Source organism: Prionailurus viverrinus, chromosome C1 (genome assembly GCF_022837055.1).
Source record: "Prionailurus viverrinus isolate Anna chromosome C1, UM_Priviv_1.0, whole genome shotgun sequence".
Classification (NCBI taxonomy): domain Eukaryota; kingdom Metazoa; phylum Chordata; class Mammalia; order Carnivora; family Felidae; genus Prionailurus; species Prionailurus viverrinus.
In genome coordinates, this window is record NC_062568.1 from 201,417,065 (window position 1) to 201,443,376 (window position 26,312).

At 57.6% G+C, this 26,312-nt stretch overlaps 1 protein-coding gene across 1 annotated transcript in view; it reads right to left on the reverse strand.

Annotated features, from left to right (window-relative positions):
- IGSF21 (immunoglobin superfamily member 21) overlaps nt 1–26,312 on the reverse strand; it is a 226,942-nt gene that overhangs the window by 58,763 nt on the left and 141,867 nt on the right. Inside the window, exon 3 of the mRNA XM_047868900.1 lies at nt 20,084–20,205. Coding sequence (XP_047724856.1) covers nt 20,084–20,205 — 122 coding nt within the window. The remainder of the gene's footprint in view (nt 1–20,083; nt 20,206–26,312) is intronic.

Below are 26,312 nucleotides of genomic sequence, written 5' to 3' on the forward strand. Positions count from 1 at the left end.
GGTGGTTCCAGGTGAGCCAGTTTGTTCAGCCTAGGGTGTGGATGGACCAGAGCAAACATCCCCCACCACTGAGGTCCCCCTCACACGGTGCTTCACACTCCCCTGCCTTCACTCCAGCCACTGGATGCCTGCCTGGCTTTTGTCCATACTGTGCCCCCCAACTGGAAAGCCTTCCTCCTGTTTCTTTGGCCATTTCCCACCAAGCATGGCCTCTGATAAACCACCCAAGCCCCTCACCCTCCTGTGCCTCTGTCAGCCAGGCCAGGTGGATGCTTGGGGACTCCCAGGGTCCCCACCAGGCTATGAGTGCCTCCCACAGTTCAAGAAATGTGTCTCATTGCAGCTGGAATTCCAAGCCGCTCTCCTGGGCCTGATGCATCATTGGTGTCTGTGCAAAAGCTTGCAGAGAGATAGGGCAGCAGAGGGTGAGGACCAAGGCTTTGGCCTCAGATCGCCCCGGCTGGTCATGACTCTGCCAGAAGTCATTCTCTATGTGGCCTCAGGCAAGGCACTTGCCTTCTCGGATCCCCCATTTCCTCGTCTGCAATGTGGGGTCCATGAAGGATGACCCTCACGTGCGTATTACGGGGCTTCCACAAGTTCACGTACACAGAGGCCGGAGCAGAGGGCCCAGCCCACAGTCGTGGTCACGCGCACTCAATAAATGTTAGTACCGTTATCACTATTAATTAGGTGTGAATCATCTTTGTCCCTGACGGATGACCTGCTACCCTCCAGAGAATGAGTCAAGTCTCTAAAGGTGGAATGTGGCAAGAGACAGCAGCCAGGCTGGGCTGGAGGAGGAGGAGCAGGTGGCCTGAGGCTGACTAGACAATGTCTTTGTTAAAAAAAATAAAAAATAAAAAATAAAAAAAATCGGGCTATATTCACGGGAAGGCACATGCATGAGAATAGGTTTATCAAGGTGGTTTTCAGTTCCACTGTAATTTAAAATAAATAAGTCAATTTAATGTGTATAGAGTGAGTTATGCCTTATTAGGGACACGGTGAGCTGAGGAAACTTGGCCAAGGCGAAATTTGAGAAATTGGCCCCGGCCGCGAGAGTAATTACGGCAACACTTTAGTGCAGTCCTGCCCGATGATATTTTCATTCTGTCTAATTTATTAGTTTATTAGCTTTATGGTGAACGTAGAAAGTTAGACCACAACACGGGTCTAATTTGATCAGAGCCAAATTTTCACGTCTTCCCGAGATAGCTGTAATAAGGCAAGAGACCCCTGCTTTGGAACCATTTCCAAGTGTTCCGGAAAGATGCAGGGCAGAGTTCCAGGCCTCTGGGTACTAGGGGTGCAAATCAGGAAGCAACAGAGGACCCGGGTCCAGGCAGAGCGCAGACCATCTGGTTTTTAAATGCCAGCGCCTCGGCTCTCTGGTCATGTGACCTCAAGCACTTGGGATGCGTGGGTCTCAGTTTTCCCACCTCTGAAATGGGACCAATAGTGATTCCGACCTGAATGGTAACGGAGAGCCCTGTGTAAGCAGGGCCTGTGTGGGGTTGGTCACCACTGTCTCCCTAGAGCCCAGCACCATGCCGGGTCATCACAGGCATTCAGTAAAGGTTGCTGGGTGAGTGTGGCAAAGGCTGACGTCCGTGTAAGGTGCTTAACCCATAATCGTCACCCCACTCCTGCTTCAGGTGCTTTGTGCCAGTTCTAAGAGCTTTCTGAACTCATTTAAGCCTTGGAAGCATTCTTACAAGGTAGGTACTGTTATTATCGTTAGAGGGGGGAAACTGAGGCACTGTCTAGGGTCCCATAGCCAGGGTGGCAGGGCTGGGATTCAGACGCCAGGAGCCTACCCCTAGGGTGACCCTATCATGCCATCTCCTGTCTTCAGGGTTCCTTATGTTTTGGCTTGATTATTTCTAACAAAGACTCAGTTCCATGACACCCTGGGGGTGTCGAACTTGAACCCTTTGATTTGGAGCCCAAACCCCGCTTGAGCTGGCCGCCTCTTCCCTCTCCAGCTGCCATGGTTTCTGCTTCCTCTCTCCCTCCGAACTCCTCCCCAGGCCCCTGCTTCTCTTCCCAGGCAGTCTCCGAGCCAGCCCCACCCAGCACCCAGTAGGTCCACTCAGTTCAACAAACACCTTTGAGCCGCTCAGCCTGCTGGGCCAGCCCAGGACAGTGTGGGGAGGGGGGACATGGGGATGGACAGCAAAGCTTCTTGCTCTCAAGGAGCCCATGCCCAAGTTCCTGAGCACCTACTGTGTGCCAGACCCTGAAGAGGGAACTGGAGATACAGAAAGGGAAGGGAGGGTCCCTGCATCTTACATATGGTCTAAGGGGCTTCACGGATGGGGTTGAGTATCCTGAGATGGGGAGGTTCTCCTGGACTATGAAATCACGAGTCCTTATCAGAGAGGGGCAGGACGGTCAGGCTCAGGGAAGGAGAGGTGATAACAGACGAGCAGGTGGGAGCCACGTTACTGCCACAGGGGGACCGTAAGCCCAGGCATGTGGGCACTTCGAGAAACTTCAAAAGGCAAAGAAACAGGTTCTTCCCCGGAGCTTCCAGTAGGAACTGACCCTCGATCTTAGCCCAGTGAGACCCATTCCAGACTTCTGACCCCCGGAATTGTAAGATCCTAAATTTGTGGCATTTTAAGCCCCTGGGTTTATGGTGATTTGTGGCAGAGACGGTAGGAAAGGAATGTAACAGCCACAGGGATGGAGTTAGTTACTATTGCGTGAAAACCCGACCAAGCGAGATCTCGTTGCATTTCCCAGCGGCCACCCTCCCGGGGGTAAGCGGGTGCTCACCCCATTCTATAGATTCAGTTGACTCGCTTACTTAACAAGTGTTTATCGATCGCCCAGGAACCTTCCAGGTGCTGGGGATGGAGAGGGTGAGCAAGAGAGCAGAGGAACCGTGATCTCTAGAGGACGAGGGAGACAATAACCAGGCAAATCTATAAGTAGGTATCACAACACCGGGAAGTTACATAGATATATTCTATGGGGCGGTGGAAAAAGGCAGAGTAGAGACGGTGATGGGGATGCTGTGTTAGGCAAGGTGGTCAGGGAAGGCCTCTCTGCAGAGGTGACAGCTGAGCAGAATCTCGGATGGACCGGAGGAGGGAGCCACGTGGACATCTGGAACGTTCTAGGCAAAGAAACTGATCGCAGTTGCTCACCTGGCTTTGAAGACCAGGGAGGGCCTACTGAATTTGGCCTGGGCAGGTTCCCAGGGGCAGAAATGTGTGAGTTTGGCCTGGAAGGATTGTGGGGGATGTGACAGGTGGGGGTGGTGGGTGCCGTTTCTGCGAAGTCAGGTGAGGGAGAGGCACGGTGGCTGCTTTAAGAAATGGAGTCACCCCTGTGGCTGGACCAAGGGCAGGAACACACAGGATGTAGAGCGTCTAGAACTTTCCTTCCCTGCTGGTGGGGCTGTGAAAGGGGCAGTGTTGTAGGCTGAACTGTGTCTCTCCGAAATATAGGTCCACATTATAACTCCTGGTACCCGTGAATGAGATGATATTTGGAAATAGGGTCTTTTGTGGAGGTAACCAAAGTAAGATGAAGTCATACTGGGTTAGGGCCCACCGGAACCCACCCTAAGTAGCGTGGGCCCTAATTTCTACTGTCCTCAGCCACCCAGCTTGTGGCATTTTGTTACCGCGGCCCGAGCAAATTGATACAGGCTGCTTCCGCTGAAGTCGAACACCTGCCTTCCCTACCTTCCCGAATCTCCTCTCCTGGGGATGCGTCCGAGAGAAACCCAACTCTCACGTTCAAAGCGACTGCCCTTGTCAACACTAGAAGCAACAACCCCAACGTCCCTGCGCGGAAGGACGGAGCAAGAGACGGTAATCGATCGGCGCCACGGAGCGCTACGCAGCAACGAGAAAGGGTCACCCGCCGACGCGCGCAGCCACGCAGACGAACCTCCCAGACGTCACGCCGAGCGAAAGGAGCCGGACGCCGCAGGTGTCATTCTATTTACGTGCGAAGCAGGGGCGGGAGAAACTAGCCGAAGCTCATTTGAGAGTTCGAGTCCTGTGTCCCTCTTGGGAGAATACCGGTGGGACGCTGGAAATGTGCTACGTCCTGATCTGTGCCGGGGGCGGGGCGGCGGGGTACATGTGTGTGATTCCCTGAGCTGGACCCTCTACAGGAAGCACTTTAGTGTGTGTATGTCTTCACGTAAAAGGGAAAGAAAGCGATGGGGATCCCCAGGGTAGGGCCTCAAAAGTTTTACAGAGGCATCTGGAGTTGGTTTTGCTGGTCTCCAAGAGGCTGGGGATAGAGGGATGCTGAGCAGAGGGCGAGGTACAGGCAGCCGTGGGCAGGACTGGGGGCATTTAGTGGCATCGAGAGAGGATTGATGTGTCCAGCCCCCCCCCCCCCCCACCACTTGGCCCAGAATCAGCTGGAGCAGCTGGCAGGGCCTCCATGTGCCTGTCCCCACCCCGCTGGCATCACAGCCTGGGCAAGCAGGGGAGAAACAGAGCAGAGAGAGGTAATGATGCAGAGACAGCCCGGGCTCTCTCCCTCCCCTGCCAGCCTCTCCTTATCAGCTCGCTGCTGCGCCCCGCTGGGTGCTCATCAGCTCCCTCCCTCCCAGGGCGCCCTGGGGTTTGCCATCAGACCTCTGCACCCGCCCCGCTGGCTGCTCTGGGACCCAGCCTTTGTCACGAGCCTCCTCCATGGGCAAAAAGGCCTTCGGCAGCCGGCTAGAGGCAGGGGATGGAACACCACCCCTCGTGGGGCTGAGCATCTTGTCACGGGAAAGGTGGCAAGTGCTTGGCCCCACAGCCCCACAGCCCACGGCCCTGAAGGGGCAGGCAGCTCTGTGCCCCCCATTCTGGTCAGCCTCACCCCAGAGCCCGGCCCCTCCCCAGAGGCTGCGCTCAGATGAGTGAATGAACTCACAGGCCAGTGGTGGTGTGGTCTCGTTCGGAAGGACAGGGGCCCCGCCTGTGGACTGCCTGGGTTCAAATCCCGGCACGTACTTAACCTGGGGCAAAACATTTGAGCGCTCTCGGCCCCTCGGTTATCCTATCTGTGAAATGGGACCAGTAGCGACATTTTCTCCAAAGCTATGAGTTTTTACCAATAACGTGCATGGGCTTGGCACCCAGGCGGCCCCAGCCAAGTGCTTGCTGTCGTAATTAGTGTGGCGGCTACAGAGACAAAGGCCACAAAAGTCACCTTTCTGCTTGGGAGCCCTTTGAGGACCTCAGACCCACAGACAGAGTCTGTGGGCGTCTCTTCTTTCTCAAAGTCTCATGAGGGGGAGAAGCTGGGGGTGGGAGCAGGGTTCGGTGAGGGTGGCCCTGGCCCAGCCTGACGCCTGCTTCAAATTCTGGGCGGTCCCTGCAGGCTGCATGGGTCCCGGGTGTGGATCTGGGCTCTGCTGGGTCCACAGATCTCAGAGGGTCATATCGGCCATCCCCCTGCCTTCTCACCGCACTCATGTCAAGCCAGAAAAGCGGGCTTTTTCTGCCCCTTGTCAGAATCTCCAGAGGAGGGCCCCCAGGCAAGGTGGGAAGGGGGGAGCTGGGGCTGTGGGTGTAGAGGAGACAGCACCCTCCAGGCAGAGAGCCAGCACCCAGGTGGAGGCTCCAGGTGCTGGGCCTCTGACCCCTCCCCTCCCACTGCCTCCAGACCCAGGCGGCTCTCACACACTCGCTCTGCAACCCTGGCATATGGGCAGCCTGGGCATGGAGAGCCCCCGCCTGCATGCCTCGGGCCTCCTGCCCATCCCAGGGCCCCACACGCGGTACTGGAATGGTCTCTTTTCATGTCTGCCTGGGCCTCAGTCTCCTCATCTGTAAAATGGGGCATGAGGCACACGGCCTGTCTCCTGGGGTGACGTGAGGCTGGAATGAGAAATCTATGTAGACTATTCACTCTCTCTCTCTCTCAAAATAAATAAACAAATAAAAAATTCCTATAACCTGGGCATCTGGGTGGCTTAGTTGGTTGAGCATCTGACTTTGGGTTTCGGCTCAGGTCATGATCCCAGGGTTGGGGGATCAAGCCCTGCATCAGGCATGGAGCCTTGCTGAGATTCTCTCTCTCTCTGTCCCTCCCCTGTTGATGTTTTCTCTCTTTCTCTCTCAAAAAAAAAAAAAAAAAGAGAATTCCTACAACCCTCCCCACTGCCAAGGGTGATGGGGTCCCGTATCCCCATATGCCAAGCCTCCTGGGGCATTTAGAGCACTGGCTGAGAGCCCAGTGGCCTGCTTCTCCCCTCTCATATGGCTCGGGTACTCACCTGCTGTGTGACCTTGGGCAAGTCACTTAACCTCTCTGAGCCTCATCCTTTCACCTACAAATGGGGATAGTAATAGCACCCCCCGCCAAACTGAGGATTTGCAAGTCAACGTGTGTGAACTGCTTACAGCAGAGCTTGACAAACACTGGCCTTAACTTCACTATTAGTCCTCAGATCGCAGGGCTCTGGCGGTATCATCACTCTCGTGGGGGAAGCAAAGGTCCAGGGAAGTTAAATTAAAGTGCTCGAAAGCCCCTGGCAGGGTTGGCGAGTGGGGGTGGGGGGGGAAGAGTTATGACTGGCTTTGGTCCCATGGTCCCCACAAAACACTCAACATGCCCAGGAACATTAACTTAGCAGGGGAAAGAGAAAAAAGAAAAAACAACAACAACAAAAAACCCACGACCAAACAAATGCCCTGTCAAGGAAGGAAATATGTAATCAATTAACCGAGCCTCCCCAAACCTCTCCAAATAATAATTAGGACTGTCAGCCCAGCTCACAAGGAAACTGCCATTGCAAGGGCCCGTCGCTCCCCTGAGAATCCGGATGTGAAAACGCAGGACCCATTGGGTGCCGAGGAGGGATCCCGGCACCTCTCAGGACTCTGGGCTTCCTGTCTCCCGGGCCCCAGCCTTGGCTGTACACGGAGACCAGTCACCCTGCGGACTGGGTCCCCCTCCTGTTCCCACCGAGAGTACAGCAAGGAAGCGGCAGGTAGGGACAGAGCTGGGAGGGATGCCCATCACCTGGTGCTCCCTCCCATTGGTTTGCTGGAAAAAGGACGTTGGGGCTCAGAGAAGCTGAGACCCTGGCCACTGCAGACGCGCGACTAGGCTCCTGGGCTCTTGTCTCAGTGCCGGGCTGTGGTCTAATAACCCGACCCTCTGACCGGGAGTTCACGTCTCTGTATAAGAAGTATTTACTGGTCGCTGACTACACAGGTGCCTGGCATCGACTGGACACCACGGGAACAGAGGAGAGCTGGAAAGACCAAGCAAAAGGGAAACCACGTATGCAGATACATAAAAGAGAGAGTTGCACTGGAGAGTAGTCAAAGCCACGAAGAGCAAAGAGCAAACAAATGGCAACAAAGGCCTGGATGGGGGGAGCCCTTCAGATGGGGGATCAGGGAGACATCTCTGCAGAGGTGACATCTGATCTGAGACCTGGGATGGGAAAAGAGTGTGCTTGGCAGAGGAAAAGCCTGAGCAAATGTCCTGAGGTAGGAAAGGCCGAGGTGACCAGAGGATGGCCAGGGAGCAAGAGGGGTGGGCCATGAGGCTGGCCGTGTGGTTGGGATCACCTGGGATCTTGTAGTCCCGAAGCTACAAGAAGCCAGGATCCTCTCCCAAGTGAGTTGGAAAGCCCTTGCGGGGCTTCAAGTAGCAGATGCCATGATCTGAAAGCTCCCTCTGGCTGCTGGGGGTAGAAGGCACCTGGGCAGTGAGGGGTCCAGAGGCGCAGAGAAGGGACGCAAGCCGTCGGGAGCTGGGAAGAAGCTAGCACCCGACTGGACGCCAGGAAGCCTGGGTCCTGGCTCCTTCATTGCTACTGGACTGTGTGACCTGGAAGAAGTCACTCAACCTCTCTGGTTGTCTCTTTGGCTTTTTCTGAGATGAGAAAGACCTCCCTGGCCCGCAGCCTTGTTGGTGCTACTCCATCATCTTGTGGTCGGTGTTATCTGCAAATAGACTCGTGTCTATTTCCTACAAAAGGCCAATGTCCCGCCCCCCCCCCCCCCCCCCCCCGCCGCCGTCTTCTCACTTAGTTCTCTCCCTGGCAGGTGTTGGGTGACGCCTTCTCCCTGAGTCTACAGCCACCCAGGGAGCCAGCTGGGCACGCTTCCTCCCTTCACTCATTCTCTCCTTCCCTCCCTCCCTTCCCTTCCTTTCCTTCCTTCCTTCCTTCGCTCACTCACTCATTCATTCCTCCACTCATTCCGGCACCTGCCATCACTTCAAGCCTGCTGCGAGCTCAGCAGTGCGCGCACGTCTCCTGCCCTCTCCTTGCCTGACTGAACTTCCAGGACCCTTAGGCTCACCAGACCTTCCATTCACCGTCAATCCCCCCCAATCCTCACCTCCTGAAACAAAATTACCTTCCGAGGCACAGAAGATTCTCCCAGAACCTGGGAACTTTATTAGGGCTGCAATAATATATTAAAGAGGAGGTCTGAATCACCCGGAGCAAAGTCTAATGTGAAGAAATACCGCGGCGACAAATACTTTGTTCTGAACCGTTTACTAAATTAAGTCTTTCCTGGACATTTTTAGCCTTCAATTTTTTTTAATACTAGTAATAAAGTAGTTGCATAATTAGTAATAAAGCTGACAGCCCAGTTACTGATTTTTTACTTAGAAGGAAAAGGATAATGTGTGTGTGTGTGTGTGTGTGTGTGTGTGTAGATAATTTCTAACAGCCTTGGTTGTCTGACTGCAGATAGAGAAATGATTTGCTATCTCAGCAACTCTGCCCCGTGGGCTGGGGTCGGGGAAAGCTGCGCTGAGCTCTGTGGAAACGGCTGTCTAGGCGTCAGAAGATGAGCTTTGGTTGCCCAAAGCTGTGTGACCTTAGGGAAGTCATCCACGGTCTCTGGTCTTTTGGTTTTCTCACCTGGAGAATGAGGGGGTTGGGCTGGGTGATGCCCGAAGGCTCCTGGCAGATCTGCCCGGAGTCTGGGAGGGGACGGTGACTTTCAACGGCATCTGTGGGTCCTATAGTTGTACTTCTTGACAGAAACCTCTCCCCCGCCTTGTGTTTCCATCCACCTACTTGCCATCTTTGCTCAGGGGTCTCGCAGACATACCTCACCGGGCCCAAACAGAACTCGGGAATCCTGTACCCATCCCCAGCCCTAGCCGGTCCTCGCTGGTCTCCCCGTCACGGGAAGGAGCCCCTCCACCTACGTGCTCTGGCCATGGTCCTGGAGGCCACGCTCAAGCTCCTGTCCCTCTGACGGCCTCCGCTTCCAGTCCATTGGGTTTCCAAGCCCTTCCCCCACCACTTCCGCCCCCTCGGCCTGGCCAGCCCAGCCCCTCACTTCCTCAGCTCCCTGCCTCTACTCCAGCATCCTCCCCGGCAGCCCAGGCAGATCTTCCCACAGCCCCAAAGTAGAAACTGGATCAATCTCAATGACTCCTCTTCACTTCCGGAATACAATTCAAACGCTAATGACCCAGAATGTTCTACAACAAGCGACAAGCAGCTCTTAAACTTGCCTGCCTATGGGAATCCCCTTGGGGAACTTTGAAAACCTGATGTCTGTGTCCCCACCCTCTTGCCCTCAAGGTTCTGATTCAACTGCTGGGGCTTGGCCTGGGGGTCAGGAGTGTGCAAAGCTCCCTGGGTGTTTGTAATGGGGGCTGCAGACCGCAGAACTGGGGTCACCTGGGAGACGACCAGAAACACAGGATGGCAGGGCTCCCCATACCCCACCCCTCCACTGAATTTGACCAAGCAGGGCCTGTGCGCAGTCAAGTTCAAGAGGCTCCGTGAGATGTGGCCTCATCTCCCACACTCCCTGCAATGTCCTTTTGCACCCCAGCCACTCGGCTTCTCTCTCCTCTTCAGTGACACATCAAGCTGGCTCCCAGCTCAGGCCCTTGCTCTCTTCCTCTGCCAGAATGCTCATTCCCTGACCTTCGTGTGGTGGCTTCCTCTCTCTTCCGGATCCCAGAGAGACCTCTCCCCCAGCCTCTCCCTGTGTCACAGCCCCGGGAATGTTGGCTCCATGGGCACAGGGACCTTACCTCCCTTGTTCACCTCTGTCTCCTGATGTCCACGGGTCATAAAGAAACACTTTTCAAACAGCAAATGAATAATTAGGGCGAGCCGTACCCGAGGTGGTTGAAACGTTATCGCGGTGCGTGGGACACGTCATTGGAACTATCCCCTGCCTCCCGCCCCAGGGTCTGTGTGATGTGAGTCTGCAACTCCTTGTGGTTGATTGTGGGTGGTGGCACTGACTCTGGAAGGCCCTTCGTAAGGACGGCTTGTTCCCGGAGGAGGGGAGGGTTACCCCAGAGGCCCCCATTCCACCGGCACAGGGGCTCAGCCCCATTCACTGGGGAAGCCCCTAGGGCAGGAAATTTCTGCTTGACGGGGAAGCTCTCCCAGCTCTGGGGCTAGTCACCCCCCCTCTCTGGGCTGAGCTTAATCCCCATAAATAGGGTCTGAGATCTGCACTCTATAGGTTGTCGTTAGGGTTTAGGCAAATGATGAATGGGAAAGAGTTTTGCTGACCGTTTGAAATAATAACTCCACATTTGGATAACCTGTCAGATCGTTAATTTAACAAATCTCTACTGACATCCCGTGCTGGGCACTGACGCTGTAGAGATGAAGAAAGGAATGTTCCCTATTCTTACGGGACAAGACCCATCCTGGGTGATTGGAGGGGCCACAGGCGGGGCACCCCCTATTGCAATACCCCAGTGCATCACCAGAGGGCAGCAGACAGCTTTGCAAGCATTTCCCTCCCCAGGGGGACCGACCTCTGAGAGAAGGGCGCGTCCTGGGAGCCCCAGGGGCCTCCTCACGGGTCTGGGCGCAAACACAGAGTGGGGGCAGCGGGTGGAGGAGGCTGCCCAGTGCTAGCTGCCCGCGCGGCAGGGCACATCTCGGTCCCCCGCATCAACTCTCCACCAACCCCAGACCCAACGTGGAGAAGTGCTCCTGCCCTTGTCAGGGAACAAGAGAAAAGAGGGTGGGCCCTCCAGGCCGGAAGAGAGGATCCTGGGGAGGCTTGAGCTGAGGACGCGTCTGTGGCGAGGGGGCCTCGGGGCTTGGGTGGCGGGGGCATCTGTGTGAGCCGCCCAGGGCCCCCTGGCGCGGGAAGAGCGGCGATGCGCCGCCCAGCGTGCTCCAGGAGCACTGCCACTGGCAGGGCCCTTCTGCCGGAGGGAGGGGGCTGGGGGCAGTGCCGGGAGGGCTGTGCGAGGCCTCAGGAGCCCGGCTCCCAGAGGCCAGAGCAGGACTGGCCAGGGCTGGGAAAGGAGGGAAGTGGGGAGCTGCGTGACGCCCAGGACGAGGGGCGGTGAGGGCGGGGGCGGGTGTTGGGAGGAAGGCCACAGGGCAGGGGGAGGGACCTGGGGGGGGGAGGGGTGCAGGAGGCGTGTCCCGCTTGGGCCGGGGAAACATGCAGGTTAAGGGGATCTCTCTGCTAGTGGGATTGACACCAACAGCTGAGCAGACGGGCGGCTGCTGGAGACCCACTTCTGGAGCCGGGATTGGGCATCACCTGGTCTCCTTGGCGGGGGCATCCAGGGGCCTGGAACTGCCAGGCAGCAGCTATTTTTAAAGCGGAGACTGACTCTGGCAGCTTGCTACCTGGAGGCACCAAGTATCTTGGGCCACAGATCCAGTGTGTGTGTGTGTGTGTGTGTGTGTGTGTGTGTGCATGTTCATCATGTGCACGGGGGGGATGGACACATCAGGTTGCATGTCCTTACTAAGTTCCTCAGTCTCGAGTGCCTGGTGCTGGTCCTGAGTGGGTAGGCACTCCGTGACTGTGTTGAACGAGCCTGCCCCCGACGGCCCAGAGACCCAATCTGGCCTGGTGTGTGAACCCAGACTTCACCATGTGTATGCTGTGTGACCTTGGACAAGTGACCACACCTCTCTGTTCTTCTGTGCCACGACCGACTACAACAGGATTCCAGGAGTCTGAGATCTGTACTCCCCGGGATGGTTGTTAGAGTTAAAGCGGATGCTGGGTTGGAAAAAGTTTTGCTGTTTGAAACGATAATTCCACACTTGGATAAGCTGTCAGTCTCTTGATTCGACAAACCTTTACCAAGGCCCTGGGTCCCCCTCGTAGGCCCTGTGTGCCAGGCACTGAAGACCTAGAGATGAACTAGGGAGGGTGCCCGCCCTGAGAGACAGGCCCAGGAGGGGAGGATGAGGACCCTGCCTGTGGGTCTGACACGGACACGGGTCCAGTAACTCCTACTCTGACTGGTACACTGGGAGCAAGAGGCCTGGCGTTGGGTCAGTAGGGCTCCTTTGGGAAAAGTGCCAGGGGGCTATAGGGAGGGCACCTTGCTCCTGGGCCCCCTTGTTCCCTAGCCAAGGCCCCGTTTTCTGAGATTAGCACAGGGCCACGCACACACCAGCTGTTTTCGTTCCCCTGGTAACTGTGCCAGCTGGGCATGGAGGTGTGACCCGGGCTCGGGAGCTGGTCGGTGCCTGTGAGGTCACTGGCTGGTCGACTATTTTGTCACCTTCAACCTGAACGAGCCTGGCCCCTGGGGGCCTTAGGACAACCGTTTGCTGGCCACCGGCTATCAGCAGGACCTAGACGTGTCTGTGCCTTGCCTCTTCCCCCTGAGTCCTCTGGCCCCAGTCTGCATATCGGAGCAGGTGGAAGGTGTGTGGAACAGATGCTGCCAGAAACTTTATCCGGAAGACTTTTAAAAAGACGGATTTCCCGGGCCCCGCTCCAGAGGCCTTGAATCAAATTCTGTCTTGGTGAACCCAGGAATTGGTATTTTTTTTAAAATTTTTTTTTTCAACGTTTATTTATTTTTGGGACAGAGAGAGACAGAGCATGAACGGGGGAGGGGCAGAGAGAGAGGGAGACACAGAATCGGAAACAGGCTCCAGGCTCTGAGCCATCAGCCCAGAGCCCGACGCGGGGCTCGAACTCATGGACCGCGAGATCGTGACCTGGCTGAAGTCGGACGCTTAACCGACTGCGCCACCCAGGCGCCCCAGGAATTGGTATTTTTAAGCAACTCCCAAGGCGATCCTAATGCAGGTGGTCTGGGAGCGGGGGGCAGCTTGCTGCTGAGGCCGAGTGGGGGTGGGGGGTGAAGAGTGGGGGGTAGGGGGAGGGAACCGTGCAGCCCAGGCTCCGAGCGCGGGGCTCACGGCTGGAAACGCCCCCAGTGGCCCGGAGGAGAACCCCTGGGTTTCAGATGGGGACCCGGCTCCCGCTTGGGCTGTTCAATCCAGATGCGGTTAAGAGGCATGATCTGTTCTGAAAAAAACTGAAGAAAAGGGCTTCAAGGTTATCCTCACAATGTCACTCTGGCTCTTTTGCATTCCTAGAGGCTCACTGGGTAGGAGAGGGGAGAGGGTTTCCAGTGGGTCAAGCACGGGGCGAGACCTAGCACAAGCCCGGCACGTGAGGTACTCGGCGTGTATTTGCCGAGTGGTCAGAGGAGCGAACAAATGAACCACCGTTTCGTGTGCTATGTGAATCCTGGCGAAAAAAGATGCACGGCTCATGATAACATGCAGACAAGGACAAGGACGCGATGGGACTCAGACTCTCAGATCAACCAGGGTCCGACGGCCCTTTTCTCTGTACGGAGAGTGAAGGAGGAGCTTGCCCTGCACCTTCGAGATGAGTCTGCAGAAGGGCCAGTTACCTTCCCAAAGGGAAGCAAGCCCCTCTGCTCTTTGGATCAAACCGTGCACGTGTCTGAAAACCAGCACGGTGTTCCGTCGAACAGATCCCGGGGGCCTCCTCTCCTCCGCGGTCTCTGCCTGCCTGCTTCGAGTGGTCCAGTCCGTAGGTCCAGAGCCTCCCCTACCCCCACGCTTTCGCCCAGGCAGTGCCCTCCGCCTGGAGTGTCTGCTCCCCGCTCCTCTTTGTCTAAAACCTACTTCTGCTTCTAGGGCCACTTCAAACGCCACCTTCTCTGTGATTTCCCCGGTCTCTCCAGCTCTGATTCATCACCGCATTATATCGGAATCTTTCCTATGACAGCCATCACTTTATTACGCGAATGGTTAGCTATTTATCTCCGTGTTTTATCTCCCCTTTCTCTCCCTTCACTCCACAAATATTTATGGTTCCTCTCTAAAGGCCGGGTGGGGGTCTGGGGTTACTGACATGGAAAAGACAGAGCGGAGCCTTGGGGGAGCTTCTGGGCAAGTGGGGGTGGGGGCGGGGGGCAGGCTTTAAGCTCCGAGGAAGCTGGGGCCGCATTCTGACCGCCTCTGGGCGCCATGCCCCAGCTCTGTGCCTTGGATGCAGCAAATGTTCAATACGCGCTGTCTCGAAGTCATAAAGGAAGTGGCATTTCTTCCCGCGTCCTTTCTCCTCCAGGGTCTTCTAGCATTCACTTGATTTCTCCCACATCTCCCCCCTCTGATAAATATGAATCAGGGAGGTATAACTGTGCACTCGTGTTCTCCACGAAGCCCCCAGGCTCCTCCCCACCCACCCAGCTGTTCTCCGCCTCCTGCCGCGGCTCCAGGGGATGGCGCACGGGTTCACGGGAATGGTAAGCAACCCTTGGAAGCAGAGCTGGCTCTCTGGCACCCCTTTGCCTCCTGGCCCCTGCCAGTCCCATGCCCTCTCCCAGCTTACTCAGACTTGGGAACTTAGTCCTGAGCAGAGGCTCATCCGGGGAGGGCTTTGTCTTCCTTCCCGGACATCTCCAACCCACCTTCCACTTGGCAATGGGGGTGAGCTTTACAAGATACATATCACATCAGACCATGACCTCTGGTCGCTTCAGCGGCTTCCAGGACACTGAGAATGAATGCCGGCTTGCCCCCTAACTCCGGTCACCCGGCCGTCCAGTAGCCCCGAGATCACGTCACGCTTCCTCACCTCAGGACCTTTGCACTTGCTGTGCCCTCTACCTGGAATGCTCCCCCTGCCACTCCAACCCTGCCAGTGACTTTTGTCCTACAGATCGCTGTTTCGATGTCACCTCCTATGAGACACCTTGCAGCCCCGCCTCCACATAGTCCGTTATTCTCCTCCTTCTCCCATCCAAGTACTAACCAGGCCCGACCCTGCCGAGCTTCCGAGATCAGACGAGATCGGGCACGTTCAGGGTGGTATGGCCGTAGACTGTTCTCGTCCTTCTCTATCACGTTACCTGATTTCCTTCACACACTCATCGCCAGCTGTCAATATTTTCCCTCATTCTTTTAAACGTATTTTTACGGTCTGTCTCTCCTCACCCCCTACACCGTAAACCTCACAAGAGCAGGTCTGATTCTGTCTTGCTCACCATTTTATCCCCAGCACTGTCCCTGACATATAGCAATTGCTCAATTCCTTGGTGATGAATGAAGGGCGAAAACGTTAGAGAGAAGGCACGGGGGCCTGAACTGCTCCCTCCTACGTTCATCTCGCAGCAGGGACAGCTGCGGTGGAAGAGCGCCAGAACTCACCCACTCCACGAGCGTCTACAAACTGTCTTCAGTGTGGTGGGGGTGGGGTGGGGGTGGGGGCGCTGGGCTGGGGAGACAGTGGGGAAGGCCACAGACCCAAGCCCTGTCCACGGGCTTCGAGTCCAGTGGCAGAAGCAGACTTTGAACTCCTAGTTGTCAGGGCCGGGAGTGTATGCGGGGGGAAGCACCCTAGGGTATCCAACCCAGTCTGGGCAGTCAAGACTGGCTTCCTGGAGGAGGTGGGGTTTAAGCTGGACCCGAAAGGATGCTCAGGGCCTTGGCAAAGGGAGGTGGGCGAGGTGCGGGAGGGGCAGGAGTGCACTCAACCCCTTGAGTCTAGATTTCCTAGACAGCGAAGGCTGCTTGGAGCTCCCCACGACATTCTGAGCAGACGGAATGGGACAGGGGAAGCAGTGGATGCTGGGGCACGGGTGGGCGCGTTCTGCAGGCATCAGTGAGCTTTGCCCACGCGGTCTTCCCCTCGGTGGGGGGACCCATCCATTTGCTCCAGCTCTTCTTGGTCTGGTGGAACGGGTGAATGGGTGAACGGGGGCCGAGGCAGGGCCCGAGAGGGCAGGTGTGGAGGATGGCCATGTGCAGGAGGCCAGCTGGTGGGACTGTCACCCACTCAGGGCGGCCCCTGAGAAGCAGACCCTGTGACCAAGGATTCCAGAGCCAGTGGCCTATTTGGGAGGGTGTCCCAGGAAGCCAGGACGGGAGGCAAGAAGCCGCTACAGGTGCATCCCGGAGGCTATTGTGGGCAGCCTCTCAGCCTCAGTCCTGCTGGGGAGCTCGAGGGGACAGCGAGCACCTGTCTGAGTGGTCCCAGCCAAGGGGCAGGAGGGCCAGGAGATCCATCCAATATCTCCCGTCGGCCGAGGCTGCTCTGGGGATGCTAGTTCCCTGGCACACCCACCCCCACTCCTTGAGCAAGCTGAGTGGGGCTACGGCTGCCTGAGAAGGCTGTCGAGGGGTCAAGGGTGTGAGTGGGTGCGGACACCTGCCACATCGCCCGCGTCCCTACTGGGATGGCTCCTTCCCATCCCTCAGGCCTTAGCCAACCATTTGGATGGCACCCCAGCACGAGGGTCCTTCCCGGGTCTGCACCCCGCTTGCCCCTCATTCGAATTCACACCTTTGCGGAATATGTGCTGAGCCATTCACTTACGTCTCACTTCCCTTGTTTACTATCTTCCCCCCCCCACGAGAGTTTAATTCCCCGCTGGATTCCCCAAGACACCTTCTACCATGCCAGGCTCCTATTAGGTGCTCAATTAAAACGTCCTCGGAAGGAAGGAATTACTGCCAATTCCAAGCTGGGAAGTTCTGGATTCTGAGGCTCATTCGACAGACATGTGATAGATGGGGCCTCTGGGGCACTGGGAGGGGCAGTGACTTGTCCAAGGTCATGAACGGGGGTGCTACCCCAGGCGACAGAAGCCCCGTCACCCCCACCGGATGCCCGCCCCTCCGGGAACCCCACCAGCGGGCGGAGGCGCTCTGGGAGTCCCTGGGGCTCCTTCCGCTGCCTGAGAATTGCTCTCTGCCAATTCTTGGTCATCCAGGCTTCCTTCTCCCCCCACTTTTCCCAAAAGCTGAAGAGCAAGCAGCTCAGACAGCTGTGGAGCTGGGACTCTTCTCTAGTTGAAATGCATTAATTTGTAAATATCTTCATTTATATGTAAATGTGGAGTCCCCGCGCCCCTCCGCCAGCCCTAATGGGGCCCTGCAGCCTGGAGACGCAGCCTCCTTCGGCACGGCTGCTCTGGGCTGCCGGCAGCTCTCCTCCGTGATCCGATTAGACTCTTTCCTTCCCTTCTGCTTTCGCTTCCCCCAGGCTCCTCGGTGCTGGGAGGCCACCGCCGGAACCGAGGCTGGGGAAGGAAAGAACACTGGCCACGAGTCAGCACTGCTGTGTGACCTCGGGCAAAAGTCATCTCCCTCTCTGGGCTTCTGTTTCCGTCAGGCATGAAATGGGCAGGGCAGCGAGGTGTGGGCACAGGATGAGGTGGCTTGGGATCCAATGGGGTCCGTGTCGTTCCAGCAGGGAACCCTGGGCCTCGCCGAACTTTGACCCCGTCTGTAAACCAGGGCTAGAGAAAACAGCAAATCTGCCTGCATGTACGGGGTTCTTCGCGGGGATTAGCAGAGATTCAGGGCGTATAAGGCGCCTTTGTGAGATGTGAGGAAAGGTGGGTTTTTTTTGTTTTTTTAATGGTGGAAGAAGGAGGGTTTTTTCTGGGCAAGAACAGCAACACGGAGCCATCGCTCAGCGACTGAGGCAGTGCTTTATGTGAATTAACCCAGGGACCCTCCCAAGGCTGGAGCGAGCTTCTTACTGTTGTCATTGCCTTCTAGAGACTGGGGAAACTCAGGCAGAGTCCCCAAGCCCGGGTGACACTAATGCAAGGTGGGCGGAGGGGCAAGGATTGGAAACTCAGGCCGTGGGACAGAACTCTCCCTTAAACCCCACAAGGATTGTACGAAGCAGATCCTACGAAGTCTGTTGACAGGTGAGGAGACTGACACAGAGAGGGGTTAAGGTCCTCGTCCAAGGTCACTCAGTCGGGAGTGGCTGAGCTGTGTTCTGGGAGAGGGTGGGGGGTCAGGGCTGCTCTGGTGGTCCCGGGCTTCCTTCTGGGTGTAAGAATCAGATGGGGGGGGGGATTGGAAATGATGGGACAGGCTGGGGGTGGGGTGTGATCGTAAGCACGTGGGGAGGGCGCAGAGGGGGTGGGGGTCTAGGAAGCGTGGGGGGTGATCTGAATGTGCACTTGCCCAGCATCATCTGTGGTTCCCAGAATAGTTGTTTTCTTGTCCAAAATGAGTTTTTCATCCGGACTGTAACTGGCTTGTCTTAGGTGTGCCTTAATACCTTAAGGTGCCCCAAATCCTTTTTGGAAGCAGGTCCAGGGGAAATCATAAACGTCAATAAAGGCATCTGTGCGGCCATTTGCCCGCCGCCTCCGTGTCCCTTCGTGCCCACGTGCTCACTAGACCTCCCCCCGCAAGGGCGGGCTGGTTCTCAGCTCCTGGCACAGAGCCCGGAGAGGAGGGGGACCCAGAAAAGTCCCACCTTCCGGCTTACAAAGTGCGGAGCTGATGATCACCTGCCAGATTCCCCGTGCCAGGCTGGGTGAGCCCTGGGCAACCTTCCCGTCCCGTTTTCTTATCTTACCCGCGGGGAGACTGAGGCTCAAAGGGACGAGGAGCATACGTAGGGTCACCTAGCCAAGGTGCAAATTTCACTATGCACCTACTACGTGCCAGCTCTGCACACTGCTGCCTTCTGCCTGGGCACTGGGCAATCCATTTGCCTGTGTTGTGTGGAAAAACACACATACACGTGTGTGTGTGTGTGTGGAAGACTATGCCCGTTCAGTGCCAGTCTTTAGCTTTTCATCAATGCAGCGGGACTCCCACCCCTCTCGCGGAGCCGTCCGGCTTTGGGGTAGATTTGCTCTGCTACGGCGGCGGGGGGGGGGGGGGGGGGTCGTCGGAACAAGGTGTCCTGCAGGAAGGCGTCTGCTTGAGTGGGTCCTGAAGCCTGGTGAGGAGTTTACCAGGTCGCCAGAGGGAGAGGCACACTGGGAAGTGAGCGTTAAGGGTCCGAGATGTAAAATAGGACCGGGGCCTTTGGAAAGTGCATGAGAAGGGTGTGGGGGCGTGGCACCCACACACCTAGAACACGACAGCGCATGGGATGGGATCTGCTTCCTTCTGGAAAGAGGGTAGGGGTAGAAATATTAAGTATCTCTGTCCCCGGGGACTCTTCCTCCCCAACCTGCTGCCACTTCCGACCTGGGGTCCAGTTGTTTAGGGTCGGTTTGCTTGCCAGGCAGGGGCCTGTGGGGACTGGGAGAGCGTATTGCACGGGCTTCAGGACCAGGCCGAACTGGCTCACATCCCAGCCCTGTCCTTCCCGGCTGCGGGACTTTGGGGAATGTGGCTCACCCTCTCTGGACCTCAGTGTCCCCACCTGGAAACTGGGTTTGGAAAACCCACTTTGCGGGACTGCTGGGAGGAGCTGGCTGGGGAGGCCGACGTCGAGGGGCACGCGGCAGAGTGGGGACGTGACCCCTTTCCTGCTCTTCCTTCCAGGGCACGTCCCTCTAGGCGCCGGGTTCCCTTCTGCAGCACAGCCCTCAGCCCTGCCTTCCAAGCCCATGGAAGGTGATCCAGAGAACCGGCAAGAGCATCGCAGGGCAGATAGGAAAGGGCTGGGGAAGTGGCCCCCAGCCCCCGGCCCCCAGCCCCCGGCCTTGACCCCTAGTCCCTGGCTCCTGACCCCCAGCTCCCGGCCCCCAGCTCCCGGCCCCCAGCCCCTGGCCCCCAGCCTCAACCCTTAACCCCCAGCCCCCGGCCCCCAGCCTCGACCCCCGGCCCCCAGCCTCGACCCCCAGCCCCCGGCCCCTGGCCTCGACCCCCGGCCCCCAGCCTCGACCCCCAGCCTCTGGCCCCCGGCCTCGATCCCCAGCCCCCGGCCCCCGGCCCCCGGCCCCCAGCCCCTGGCCCCCAGCCTCAATCCCTAGCCCGTGGCCCCCAGCCCCCGGCCCCCAGCCTCGACCCCCAGCCTCTGGCCCCCGGCCTCGATCCCCAGCCCCCGGCCCCCGGCCCCCGGCCCCCAGCCCCTGGCCCCCGGCCTCAATCCCTAGCCCGTGGCCCCCAGCCCCCGGCCCCCGGCCCCCGGCCCCTCACCTCACGGTGGACTGGTACACCAGGTCCTCCCTCTTGCGGTAGTTCTCCATGTACGAGTAGTTGGTGGAGAACATGGCGTCGAAGGTGAAGATCTTTTGCTTGATGGTGCCGCCGTCCGTCACCTACAAGACAGCACAGAGGCAGCTACAGGGGAGCGCTCGGCCGGCCTCGCCCCTTTCCCCCAGACAGGGCGCGGACGGACGCAGGGACACTGGAGATGCAGAGCCAGGATGCCCGGCCCCCGGGGGCCCTGGGCGAGGCCGCCAGGAGACACGTCACTGCCATCACCGGAACGCTCCCAGGTCATCCCCACTCTGCTGATGTGTAAGCCAAGGCTCTGGAGCAAAGTGACTTCCCAAGGTCCCGCGCCGGGAGGGAGCACAGCTGGCCCTCCTCTCTGACAAGAGTTTCTGGTAAATTCTGTAAGGGGTAGGCACAGAATGGCAGGGGAGCCCAGGCAGTCCCCGTCTGGGGATAGGGTAGTCACAGAGGGCTTCCTAGAGGAAGGGATGTCTAAGTTGCCTTCTGAAGGGAGAACAGGAGACAGGCAGCCTGGCAAAAGGTGGGAGAGCTCTGTAAGCAGAGGAGACAGCAGGAGCAAAGGCCCCGTGGTAGGAAAGAGCAGGTATGCTCAGGGAAAGAGGATTGTGCTCAGCGTGCCCGGTAGGCAAGGGACCTCAACTGTCCCTGCAGGCGACGTGGAGGGGGTCACCTTGGATTCCATTTACAGGTTCCTTCAGGCCGTAGGGTGACGATGGTTGGAGGGGCCTGTCTGGGGGCAGGGGGCTCTTAAGAAGGCTGGGGAGAACCCACTCTGCTGTCACGGGGCGGAGGGAAGAGGACAGCTTGGGGGCTCCCTCTCCTCCAGCTGCCCTGGGGACGGGAGGGAGGTCACGAGGCCCCCACCTCCCCAAGCACACGGAGGCCCAGAGAAGTCAGGGGACCTCCGGAGGAGACAAGAAAGCCTACAATGGAAAACCAAGGCTGTTCCGGTGCCCAGCTGCTTGCGGCTGATTGAAAGCCGGACCCAAGCATCCCGCGCTCCAGCTCGCCGCCCGCAGCATCCTCTCGCCTGCGCTGCCTCCAGCTAATGAAAGTGTTACTCCACAAAGCAGCAAGGTATGTGTTGTCACTGTTTCAATTATTTATCTGTTTACTCGGCTGCAGTTTTCCCTACAGTTTTCCGCCTGCGTCAGCAACTCTATTATAGACCGGGAGCTTGCAGCCTCTCGCTGCTCAGCTGGGCTCTGCGCTAACAGCCTGCGACCAGGGAGGCCTCATGCCTGGGCCTGGAGAAGTGGAATTAACTCCCCGCGGCTCTGCATGCTGGAGGCAGGGGGGGCCGGCTGGGAGGGCTTTCTCCAAGGGGCTGGGCTGGGGGGGACCCTGGAAGCTGCTTGGATCTGTAGCCTTCCTGGGAGCCCCGGCCTGGGTGCGGCTCGGCCCCTCTGGGCACATCTGGCTTGGACCACATCTGTGTGGCCCAGGTGGTGTCGTTACTGGCTTAGGGGACACAGGTTCAAGGCAAGCTGGCTAGCATTTATGGAGCGCCAGCTGTGTGCCAGGCACGGGTCACATCAGTCACCCCCACTCCCGCCACGGTCTGCAAGCTCATGAGGAGTCAGGAGGCCCCTGACAGTCCCGGGACCCCCAGGGAGCCCCATAGGCAGGTTCAGAGTGATGATAAGCTTCCGGAACCTGGGGCGCAGGATCAGCGTTGGGACTCCCCTCTGCAGGGTTTCTGCTTACCCCTTGCCAAGCTCAGGTCTCTCTGACTCTCCTCTGGGCTTATCTTCCTTCAGCTCATACTTTTCACTTATTTTCCCCTCTGGGGGCTGTGTGCTCCCCTCTGGGGGCTGTGTGCTCCCCTCTGAGGCTGTGTGCTCCCTGCTGGCCTCTTCCGCAGCACTGGGCCTGGCTTCCCAGAGAGGGATGGCCGAGACTGAAGGACCAGGGAGGAAGAGGAGCCAAGAACCTTCAAACCAGGACCCTCGGTGGTGGTGGGGGGGAGGGCATGATATTGCCCAACCCCCAGGGGACAGTTGGCCACGTGTGGAATCATCTTTGGTTGTCACAACCCGGCGGGGGCGCGGGTTTCGTACTGGCATCTAGCGGCAGAGAGCGGGGAGGCTGTAACCAGCCCACGATGAGCAGCACGGCCCCAAAGGTGATCTGGCCCCCCCCCCCCATGAGAAATGTGCCTTAAGCCCTTGCTTCCTGCCACCACACAGGGTCCCTGCGGAGGGAACGGCAGAGACAACAGGTGGCCCGTCTTGCAGATGAAGAAACTGTGGCTTGGAGAGGAAAGGAGATTGAGCCACGGTCCCACGCGGGGCTCCTGGCAGGGCTCTGGCTCCCACGGGGCGGGCCCCCAGGGGCTGAGGACAAACCAGCACCCCCCCCCCCCCCCCAGCCCCCACGACCCTCCGCTGTCAGCAGGAGGATGCCCGGAGCCCAGCGGAGGTTTGAGGAATTTTCTCCCGAAGTCATAGAAGTGGAAGGCGTCCTGCCCATTTGACTTGCAGCCTTGCCTCTTCTCTCAGATACTGCTTTTTATCTCCTCCTAAAATGCGGCAGCCCTTATCGTCCCAATCTCGAAATTCACTCCATTTTTTTTATTATACAAAGGAGAAAAAAATCTGTCGGTAAAACTGTCTCCACAAATTTATTCGCCGGGACTGAGGGTTTTATTACTAGGAAAATACACCTGCACCCCACACGTCCACACATTCCCACACACCCCAGATAAAGCACGGAAGAATTATCTGAGTCGTAAATCACTGTTTCAGGCCGAGGGACAGGGGAGTTTCAAGGACGCACCTAGTTTTCCTTTGGTTTTATTTACATCTTTTTTTTTTTTTTCCCTGGGGCCAAGTCTGGGGCCTTCCTGTCAGCCTAGGAGGAAATAACTGCTTCCCATTAAAGCAGCCTGGGACAGCCAGAGCCCGAGGCTTGTGATGTCCCTTCCCTGGGGCTCAGGGAAGGCTCTGGAAAGGGACTGCCTTGGAATGCACCATCAGGCCCCAGGCCATGGGCCAGTGGCTATTTGCAAGGAGGATATTCTGTGGTTCTTGGTGACAGCAGTCCCCGAGGTGAGGCTGGGTGGGGGGAGAGGGGTTATCACAGGCCATGGGTGGGCAGCTGGTGTGATGAGTGACACCTTCTCTTTAATTCTGGAAACATGTTCCAAGCCTAAGACTTTCAGGCACTGTTCCAGGCCCCGGGGGAGAGGACGAACCACATTTCAGATGTGGCCGCAGTCCGTCTGGTGGGCATACATAGCCGACAAGGACCTGAGACAGCAGAGCCAGGGAAGGCGAGGCTGTAGCAAAGATATTTGCCAACTGTGACCTGACACCCATGGAGGGGCCAAGGATTCTTCTGGGAGGAGGGGTGATCACAGAAGGCTTCCGGGTGGAGGTGGGCCTCTTCAAAGGGTGCTTAGTCCCAGCCTGGTGCTCCCGGCCTGTGGGAGGCTTTCGGGCAAGAAGCAAGGCTGATTTTCTCCACCCCCAGTCAAAGTCTTGATTTCTGTTACTAACTAACTTTCTGCGCCTCGCCTCTTCAAGCCTCAGCTTCCTCATCTGTAAAATGGGATAATGCAACCTACCTCTGTCCCTCTCAGGAGGATGAAATGAGATGACATTTGTAACAGCACCTGGTGTGTGGTTATTTTTACGCACGCTAACACTTTTCCGGGTCATCCCTGCTTCTGGGTCCCTTCCCACCATCCAGAGCTAGGGCCGGAAGGCAGAACAGTTCTTACTGGGAAGCCAGAGGGTGTAGGATGTCAGTATGTGACAGAAGGGGGCCCGCCTGGCAAGCACGGACTGGAGACCTGGTGGGCAGGTGGGCGCGTAGAGCCGGGGCCCAGAGACTTGTCCGCACTCATGAGATCAGCCCAGAGAGAAAATGAAGGACGCTCCGAGCAAGCACCTGGAGGCAGGCTGGCCCCTGGGGCTCTGACACGCTCCTCTGGTGCCCTCGTGGCTTGGGACCGTGAGATCACGGCAGGCAGAGGACGGCAAGGCTGGCGGGAGCAGACAAGGTGCTGTCCTGGAAGGCCAAGGCCCAAGCAATGTGTGCGTGTCCCCTCCCTGGAGGATGAAATGCTTGAGTGTTCATTCGCTCCTGCGACAGATTTTCACCGAATCAGTAAATAGGTCTTTGCGTGTGAGCTACTCCTAGAACATAAACCCTACGAGGGCCAGACCTTTATCTGTCCCGTTCGTTGCTCTGTCCCCAGAGCCCGGAACACGGTACTCGCTCAATAAATATTTGTTGGATGAATGAATGAATGGAATTGAGTCCTTACACGTGCCAGGCACTGGGGTACCACGAAGAACAAGGAGAACACTCCTTGCCCCAAGATGGCCCGCTGTGTCCACACCCCGATCTGACCGCGGCTGCCTGGTGGGAGGGGGCTGGTCCAGCCGGGAAGTGGCCTCGGACCGACCGCGAGGCCGTGATCCAAGGGGGATCAGCAGGAACCTGAGCTGTGGTTTCTCAGACGTCCACCTGCTACAGGAAAGCATCCTCCTTGTGCAAAAGGCCCACTTGGACCGCAGAGAGGAGGCTGTGCACACGCTTCGGCAAAAGAATCCGAGTCCGAACTGGCACGTGCCCAGCCTGCCTGTACTGCTCGGAAGGGACGTAGGAAGCAGAGACCCGGGTTCTGCCTCCTACAGGCTGGCCTCTGCACTGCTCCCCTCTCTGGGCCTCAGTTTCCTTAAGTGTTCAGCGAGGACACGTGCCGGGTGACTTCTGAGGACCGTTGCTACTCTGAATGCCCAAATGCTCTGGTGCTAGAAGAGCCCGCCCTGGAGACCACAGCCACTCCTGCTCTAGCCTTGCCCTCCAGGGCTCGGCAGCTCTCCACAGGCCCCGAGGCAGCAGACCCTGTCCCAGGGCACTGGCCGTCCCCCAAATCCAGCAAATCTGGCTTCAGCTGGGTTGGGTTGATTTTCCAGCGAAGCCACCAAAGCGTGGCAGACGGGCTCAGTCCAGCCCGTCGCACGGCCGGCCGGCTGGGATTTTTCATTTGAGAAACTAATGCCTCCAAGGACACTTCCTCACCCACGTCCCCGGGTGCCATCATCCGGAAGAGAGGAAAAAAAAAAAAGAAAGAAAGAAAGGGGGGAGAAAAACTCACCTCCTCCCCCCCCCCTTCTCTTTGTGTTCCACAAAACCAATTACAGGTTGGAAATAGCTGTAATAAACTTGATATCCCACTTATGGGCCAATCCCGCCGCGGCTGGAAAGTGTAATAGTGGCAGAGAGCGGAAACTGCTGGTATATTTTGCCGGAGCTGTTTAAATTGCCTGCCTACATTATCCCGGCTCCTCTCCAGCCGGGAAGGAATTTGCTCTCCTGGAAATGGAGCAGCTAAGGTCTCTGGGGCTGGGCAGCGAGGGGGGTGGCGGGTGTTGTTGCAAGGAAGGTTTTAATGAACTGATTAGACGTGGAAGACGGACGGCGCCTGGGCTCTCGAGATGGGCAACCCGGGTTCGAATCCCAGCCCAGGCAGCTTCCAGGCAGAGCCCTTGGTGACCAACGGGCAAGGGCCATGCCAGCCCCGGAAGGCTCTTGTTGGGGGGAAAGGGGCATTTAGTCGGACAGCGCAGGTGGGCGGACTGCCGCGCCCACCCTGAGCCTCCTCGGGTCTCGGGTCTGCCGTGGTCGCTGTCCCTGCCTGGCTCTGAGCCTCAGTTTCCTCATCTGTAAAACAAAAGAAAGACGGTCGCTTCTTTGCCCATGCCCCAGAGTTGTCAGAAGTACTCAAAGAAAGGGAAGAATAGATGTGAATTTACTGCTCTGTTCCTCGTAATGTGACAGGCGATGAGCATTCTAGAAACTTCTGCCGTGAAGCCACGACTGAGAAGCCCCTTCCCGCCTCACGCAGCCCCACGTGCAAAGAGGACAGCAGACCCACTAGCGTTCCTAACGGGCTTACTTTAGATCGAGCCAGCCCCAGAGCAGGGCTCAAGCCGTCGTGCTTTCCTTTATCGACCGAGCTCTTCTGTGAGCCGCGCCTGATTTGGGAGCACAGCTGGGAACACAGCCCGCGCAACGGTGAAGAAACGCAACCGCCTCACTTACATTTCTGCGGTGGGTGTTTTCTAACCCCTGCACCAGCGGAAGACGAGCTCAGGAGGCTGGGGTTTCGTCATCTCGTTCGGTGCTGTTCCCCAGCTCCCAGAGCAGAGTCTGGTGCAGAGCGGACTCTCGG